Genomic DNA, 8,341 nt, shown 5'->3' with positions numbered 1-8,341 from the left:
GAAATCTCATGTTCATACCTAAGACAGCTCAAGTCTTGCTGGATAGATCTTTCCCTAAAAAACTTCAGCTGAATTTTATTACAGCTGAAGGTAAAAATAAAAAATTAAAGTCCATTTGTATTTAAAATTAACTAAACTATGGATTAATCCTCACAATCATAAAACTGGAAGTAGGCATGCAGACAGGGATAAGACAAAATTCAGTGCATCCATGCCCCCAGGCACAAGTACTCAACACTCTCTGAATGTGAAGTCATTTATGAAGTCCTTTACAACATGCAGTCAAAGAGGTTAATTGAAAAATTTCTTAATGTCATTATGAAAGAACTAGATTAACCCAAGTTAATTCACTTTATTGTTCAAAATAAAGAGGAATAAGCATTGAACTCACTTGCAAATTTGGGGCATGAATTAGGGGTGAGATGTTGTCTTTAAGGACTCTGCCAGTTTAATTAAGATATGGAAAATTACTTATTGTTCTTCACCACTAAAGTGCTAGGAATTAACAGCCAAATGTGATGCCTGTGCCTTTCATATCTCTACCATGTGTTTGTTTGTTTAATACCCATAAGACTACATCATTAAACCTCAAGCACTGATTTCACTAATTCAGCACTAGAGCTACATGCTACAGCAGCAAACACCTTTTCTAGTCAATCATAATTGAACAGCTGGATGTAAAATGCAATATTATTTTTAGGCTCATATCTAACTTTGACTTCAAACCACAAGCAGTATTTTCCTCCAAAACAAAATACCTTCCTATCTTTGTAATACATCCACTAAATATAGCAAGAGCACCAGGATAGCGTGTGATGTATTTTCCCCACTTTATCGCTTCCTCATAGTTATAGATGCCACCGCGAACTGCCAACATTGCTGCACTTCTCTTTTCTTCTTGGAACGATGGCTGCGTTTAGTGAAACATAACGTGGGTTGTTTGTTTTTCTTTAGGAAGTATTACTTAAGAGAGCAGCAGACCTTGTGGAAGCCCTATACGGGATGCCCCATAACAACCAGGTGGGTCACGAGCGCCGTCTTTGTCTACATGCCTACATATGTAAATCAATACCTGCTCTTTGCGAAGCTGGCAGAGCATCAGCGCAGGCTTTCTGTACACAGCCGGGCTTTGCCAGCCACCTTGAGGGCAGTCTGATGTGATGCAATGCTCTGAGGGAAACGCTTCATCTTCCCATTCTCTTCTCACCGCTAGTTCGCCTATCAGAAATGACAATTAAGTGTAAGGTGCCAAAAGCATAAGCAATCATTAAGGCAAGAGAATAACCTTGAACTCGGGCCAAAATATACAGTGACTAATGGGAAGTCCTAAAGAAATCTGCTAAACAGAGCGGATAAAACGTACTGTATTTTGCAAACTGCTGAAAATACATCTACTGCCCTGGACGAATGAAGTGTATGTTAGAATTTTCACATGACTTACAGCGCTGAACTGGGATTTTATGTTAATTTCTTTATTTCTTTATACTTACCGTGGCGACGTGAAATTGCGTAGCGCTCCGTTGCGTAGGTGGGAAAACAGAAGGTGCAGTTGAAACAAGCAGCAAAATCCCCCACCCTTACGATAATTTCACATGAATCTCTTGTGTAAATTTTAACATTACTGCAACTTGGAGTATTTGCGCAAATCAGTTTCTGAGTTGTCAGTGCTTCTTTTATGTCTTTATAGGAAATAATCCTGAAACGAGCAGCTGACATTGCTGAAGCGTTATACAGTGTGCCACGCAATCACAACCAGATCCCCACTTTAGCCAACACTCCTGCTCACACTGGCATGATGGGAGTGAACTCCTTCAGCAGCCAGCTCGCCGTTAATGTTTCCGAAACATCACAAGCAAACGACCAAGGTATGTGGGATTTCAAGAGTTAATCCTTCACGTTGTTGACTGCTTTTGGCCAGTGCCTATTAATACAAGCTGATGTCACCGCTGTGTTCTCCCTCTTTTTCTCCCCGTAGTCATATGTCTGACCGTGTAATGAAATGCCGCCTTTAACTTTCTCGTAATATTTAATTCTTCCTGTTCTTTCGTTTACTGTTATCATAAAGCATCTCCAGTGGAAAAAAAAAAAAAAAAATTGGCAAAGTGTAGAAAGCTCTTTATTATTCACAGTAAATATGCAACGTGTATGTTTTTTATAAAATAATTATGTCTAGGTATTTCCACCTGGTTTTGGCATATTTACACAGATAAATCTAATTTGATGTCTGTGATTTTAAAATACTTTGTTTATAGGTATGTGTGACATATATGTTACTAATAAAAGTAATAGTTGATTTAATTTACCTGTTGTAATTGAAAATGCATGTAGCATATTGCATTTAAAATTAATTTTGTTACTAATGAAAGGAGGGAAACAGGATTATTAGATATGTTCAAACCCATATTTTTTGCTTGCAACATAATTATTAAATTGATTGCTCAGATAGGAACAAATTGTTGTTAAAAATCCCGATTCTGCTATGTTTCCTCTTCTAAAAAGATTGTCTTTTTATGCATTTCTAAGCTAATAAGTCTTACAAAATTCTGTACTTGATCTTGAATTACTTTTCACTGATGGCTACACCTTACGAAAGTACGAGTTTGTTAGTGTAAAAATACCAGTCATAAAATGAAGACCCCAAAACAGCCTTTTAAAGTAAATCACTGCAACAAAAAAGTTTTTCTTGTCAGCTATGGCATTTGAAGGTCTGGAGAGGCTGAAAGTTCATTCAGTGTGTTGGTACAAAGCAGGACTCGAGCCTGTTGATAATTGCTCCTAAAGACAAACGTGAAGGCACCTGACACAGCTGGATCGAAGAGAGCTTTTGTTGGCTGTCTGTGCTAAGAGGAGAGACAACATAGAGTGCTCGCAGATGATTTAAGTAGGGTTGGCGTGATAAGGTTATCTCAAACTGCAAGAGTTGATAGGGCAGTAAGAGACAACTTAGAGCAAAGCTGTGCAATCAATTAAAACTGTGTAATATATGCTGCATGAGGAAACCCCCCAGCCCTAAGTCTATATTATAAAATAACATTATTTTTTTGGGGTGGGGGGGTTTCTAACACAGTAGGTTACAGTCGCAACACAAGCAGTGTTTCCCCGCGAGGATATGTTCCCAGCAGTACTCCTCAGCAGTCCAATTACAACACAGTCAGCAATAGCATGAATGGATATGGCAATGCCGGCATGCCCAATCTAGGTGTACCAGGTTCCCCTGGATTTCTTAATGGCTCCTCAGCTAACTCTCCTTATGGCAGTAAGTGTCTATTTTTGGTAACACATCATCATATAGATTCATATTTACTACAAAATCAAATACTTGCATTGTTTTGATTTCCTATATTGTGAGCTACTGGATAAAAGGAGGGGTGACTCTGGAGGCTGGACGTAAAAATGAATATAATAAATTGATCTGTTTGTGCCATAATACAATCTCAGATAGAAAAAAAAATTGGACTGCGCAATTTGTAACAAAAGTCCAACACAAAAGAGTTTGCCTGTTATCCAGAGAGTGGCCAAGCCAAGGCATTTCATTTTTTTTTTATATATATTTTTTTATATATATATATATATATTTTAAGAGGCAAGGCCCTATCACTCTCTTTTTCCGTGTTTGCCGTGAAAACCTCAATCTGAGTCCTGATTATTTTTGCTTTATTGCAGTAGTGCCGTCAAGCCCTACCATGGCAGCCTCTTCGGTCACCCTCCCTTCAAACTGTAGCAGTACACACGGCATTTTCTCATTCTCACCTGCCAATGTCATCTCTGCAGTGAAACAAAAGAGCGCCTTCGCTCCTGTTGTCAGGCCCCAAGCCTCTCCTCCACCATCTTGCACCAGTGCAAATGGAAATGGACTTCAAGGTGAGCTGGATCTCTCTCAATTTTCTGTGTATTGCTTTTTTGGTGCATACACTCAAGCCCTGGTCATTTATTTTGGAGAAAGGTACCTCGCTATAATTTCAGGTTTCGGGTGCTCTCATAGCGATGCAAAAGCAGGAGAAAAAATAGGGTAGCATGAATGGTATGCTAAGATTTTAATCAAATCTTAGTTCATTTTTAATACTTATATTAGAGAAAACTCTAGTTGTTTTACTGACATTTTCCATTAGGAGTTCGTGCCTTAAATTTTAAAGTAAGACGGTATCCCTGAATGCTTCTTGGAGGTTCCATGTACTCCGTGCATTTATACGTTTTCTGAACACATTTCTATGGATGTTTAAAACCAGCAGCATTCCAGCATAATGTGGTGTGATTTCCTTGTCTTACATAGGATGCAGCAGTTATTTTAAAGTATGTCAAATTAGTGTAAAAGAGGTTAAGCTCTTACTCAGTGAACTAGCCTTCCCTTGGACTAGCTAGCTGCTTGCGCAGTGAGTTTGCATGCTCTGTCGGTCCCAACTCACTCTCTTATGGTGGTGTTGGAGTGGTTAGTTCCCTAAATGAACAACTAAATATTTTAATTAAGGCAGGCAATTGTAAGCTTCTGCATTTTTTTTTAATCTGTGTGATTTTGTGTGGGTAGTGTAATGAACACTTTATAAATCAGTTGCAGAATTTCCATGGTCACCTGCTGGGAGTGGGGCAGGAGGAATTACGATACAGTGTACATTTGGTGGAAGAATAAAAATATGAACAAAGACGTCTTCCTTTTTATGGCGTGTTTGAACATTTAGAAGATCATATTGTCAGATGCATTAGAATCGTTGAAAAGGTTTGTTTGCCTCTGTTTTACAAATCATGAGCCTCGTGGCACAGTGCGGTAAATCGAAGCACTTCAGATCCCATGGAAAGCAGAAAGGGTTGCAGATACTCCTACCCCAGAGGTCGTCACTCCTCTTGACTTTCTTAGTTGATGTGGAGGTAGCCCAGTATTATTTATTCCTTGTATCACCATGATATCCATAATATGACGAGCACTCGCAGGCAAACAGGTGAAGACAGGTATTTTGATTTGCCAAACTAATTCTGGACACCTGCAGTTGTGGTATCTAGTTTAAGGCACTTTGGAGAGACATAATCACACAGAACTGCCTGTCCACCAAAAATCCAGACCATTCCAGACCAGGATCTCAACATGGATGTCTCTGTAGCTTGTTATTAACTTCTTGGCCCAAAGAAGCATCTGAGAGCTTATTATGCACTCAGGTCAATGAAGGGCTGAGGATCCAGCTACACAAATCTTATTGTAGGATGGATGTTAAAGAAAAGGATAATTAGATTAACAATTTCTGTCATTGCATGTGTCTTAGAGGAAGATTTACTATGTTACTGTAAGTAGGAAACTATACCAGGTATAAGCAACATTCTTAGAAAAGATTATCCATTCATAAAATAATCCCTCTGTTTGTAAAAAGACACTAGTATAAAAAATAAATACTGAAATAAAATAAAACAAAGTAAAACAAAACAAACAAAAATAAAAATAAAACAAAATAAAAACAAAACAAAATAAAATAAAATAAAATAAAATAAAATAAAATAAAATAAAATAAAATAAAATAATAACCCCCCCCAAATAACGTAGTAAAACATGGCTTAGGTCTGAGGCAGCTATTCTGTAGCTGTTCTGTAGCAGGTATTTTTATATATATATTCTCATTAACTTGTTGATATTGATTTACTGTGAAAAATAAAATTATTTAAAGATCTAAATTAAAACTAAAGATTAATATTAAAATTAAAATTAAGATTAAAGATCTAAATTTCTGTAATTTCAGTATGTAAATAAAGGGTTTCCCATCAGATATTCAAGGTTTCGGCTGCTAAAAAGGTCTAGATTACTGCGAGGTGGGGTTTTCAGGAGAACTGGGCAGGCCAGATGCTCAATTCCCAGCAGACACCAAGCACCCAATCTCCCTTGGCACTTCCCCAACCCCCAGTAACCATACGTTTTCTTCTTCAGGTACAAAATGCATTTTGTGTAAATGCCTGGTATATGACTTCACATCAGCCGACACTGATTTTGTTAAATAGGTCTTGAAGTCAGCTCTTAGGCTGAGGCCCAACCCTGCTCTGCACTAAGCTTCTTCCAGGCCCAGACAGCCCAGCGAAGGCTTAAAGATCCCTCAACCCCTGATCTTAGGATGCTGCAACCCGAGCAGCAGACCTGGTGTCATCCCTACCGCAGTCCAACATCCCACGGGTGTTGCTAGAGCTCGGTTGGGTGCCCCCCAGACCTGCACTGCTGCCTCACCACGCTGACCCTACCCCACCAACCGCTCAAAGCTTCTGAAACACAGAGGTATCCAGGTGTAGGGATGTGCAGAAATCTGCAGCCAACTGAAAATGAATAGAAGTGTTGAAAAAAAGAAAAAATATAAAATTGTAATCTTTTCCTCACCCAGCTGAATCAGCTAAACTAAATAGTCCTGTGTTGAGCAAAATGACCCAGAGAAATAGCAAGAACATCTTTCTGATGCACTGAGTTCCGGGGTTGTGACAAAAAGTTGAATTATTTATGCAAAGTAGCACGGCACCATGAGGTGATGCTCACTATCATGAGAGTCAGGGTACTCTTCAGGTCCCCTTGGGGTGAGGAGAAAATCAAATTGCATCTGACATATCCTTGGTGAGTTTCTTTATCATCACAGCAGAGAGGCACCAGCATTTTTTCCAATCAAAGCTATTGAGTTAATTCAGACTGAACTCACGAAAGGCTTCAGGTTGACAACACTTCACCCAGCTGCCCTCACTGCTCTCAACCAGTGCCTTGAATGGAATTGCAGCCAGAACTGAGTGGCAAAACAGGGATGATTTTGTCATATTCTTCCTTCATGAGACATCATAAAGAAAAGATAGCAATGCAGGAGATACTTATTTACACTGCATTTTACCTGTACAGTTATTTAGGGGATTTCTTCTTCCTATGTTCTTAGTCAGTTACTGACATTGAGCCCTTTTTAATTAGTTGTTTTCTGAACACTACAAGCAGCTTGAGAGTTTTCTGATCAACACATTTTCTACATTAAATTAAAATATGGAATTCAAAAGCTGCAGTCCAGCGCAGCTAAAGCTTTTTGTTGATCTTCACATACATTGACATACATTTAGTCAAGCCAAGATAAAAGCAAGAGCTCGTGGTCACTGTTGTTGTATCTAAGGCAAATCCTGCAGTTTATGAATCTGGATAAGAAGGGATGATGTGCTCTTTTAATCATAGGGTGGGATACCCTCTCTCTTGCTGCTTGTTATGTTACCTTTCCCCACATAAACCCTGTTCTGAAATAAAGCCAGTTGGATAGTTTTCAGGGAAAATGGTTGACCCCGCTATGACAAGGCATCTCACACCAACACGATGGGGCCAGACAGCCCAGTTTTTCCTAGGAAGGTTTGTTAGCACTGTTAGCAGAGGCAGAGTCAAATGAAAGCCTGGCAAACCCCGGCATGTAACAGCTCTGCAGACATGGGTAGTCCTTTTACAGGGTTTTGGGGCTTAATTGCAATGTTCCTTCCTGGGTAAACCACTGTAGGATTTGTCTCTATGTGGAAAAAATGCTGTTCTTTGTATATCTAAGATGGCAAGGAAGCAGGAGCAGAACTGTGAAGCTCCGTCTGAAGCTCAGATGAACTGTTTAGTCTCCTAAAGTAGTAAAGCAGTGGTAGAGCTGCTCTAACTTGTTTGTGGTAACATCACCCTAAGCATCAGGAACACCTGAGCCCAGCACACTAGAAGCAAAATCTTGCTGCTAGTGCGCATGCCCCCCAAAAGCCACTCCGTGTTTTAGGACTTAAGGCCCAAGAGTGAGCATGGACAGGTCTGTAGCCAACAAGGGGACTCACTTTTTTTCTAAAGAGAGCTAAGGCAGAGGTTAAGAAGAAAAGAAAAAGAATAAAAAAGAAGGCAATCTGGGGAAATCTCAGAAAAGCCAGCGTGCAGGCAATGCCAGCCAGAGCTAACGTGGAGTCTTCTACCTTGTTGCACCCATCTGCCACCCCCACCAGCTGCGCATCCATCCTTGGCCAACTAATACCCTCATTAGGGTCAAAACTCGGAAGCTGCAGCTCGCAGAGGAGATACCCCTCTCTCTGCTGTCCTGGGGGTAAGACTGACTCCTGTGAGTAAGTCTACAAAAAAGGGCCTTTGGGCCTTATCCAAAACTCCACAGTCTTAACTCTGTATGACTTCCATTGCATAGTCTATGATCAGAAAGTTAAGTACTTACATATTTTTTTAAGAGCAGGATGCTAGCTTATGAGTTCCTTAAGGCAGAGGGTTTTTTCTTGTTTAAAACAATGGACATTAAAGGTATAAAATAATTTTTTTAGTGACAAACTGCTGGCTCGCTGAAAAGTTGGAAGTACAATATGTGTTCAAAATTTGGTTTTCAATTGTAATTTACTT

General features: G+C 39.6%; 1 protein-coding gene across 8 annotated transcripts in view; it reads left to right on the top strand.

Annotated features, from left to right (window-relative positions):
- EBF3 (EBF transcription factor 3) overlaps window positions 1-8,341 on the top strand; it is a 121,084-nt gene that overhangs the window by 110,223 nt on the left and 2,520 nt on the right. For 3 of the 8 annotated variants that reach the window (XM_074875552.1, XM_074875548.1, XM_074875547.1), the window contains exons 12-15: window positions 955-1,020; window positions 1,688-1,865; window positions 3,068-3,256; window positions 3,664-3,861. In XM_074875552.1, the coding sequence (XP_074731653.1) occupies window positions 955-1,020; window positions 1,688-1,865; window positions 3,068-3,256; window positions 3,664-3,861 (631 nt within the window). The remainder of the gene's footprint in view (window positions 1-954; window positions 1,021-1,687; window positions 1,866-3,067; window positions 3,257-3,663; window positions 3,862-8,341) is intronic. The other 5 variants (XM_074875550.1, XM_074875549.1, XM_074875553.1 and 2 more) reach the window with 3 other exon arrangements.

This window comes from Strix uralensis, chromosome 7 (assembly GCF_047716275.1).
Source record: "Strix uralensis isolate ZFMK-TIS-50842 chromosome 7, bStrUra1, whole genome shotgun sequence".
In the NCBI taxonomy this organism is placed as follows: domain Eukaryota; kingdom Metazoa; phylum Chordata; class Aves; order Strigiformes; family Strigidae; genus Strix; species Strix uralensis.
The sequence above is the reverse complement of the archived record's forward strand: the minus strand, read 5'-3'. Positions and strand labels throughout refer to the sequence as shown.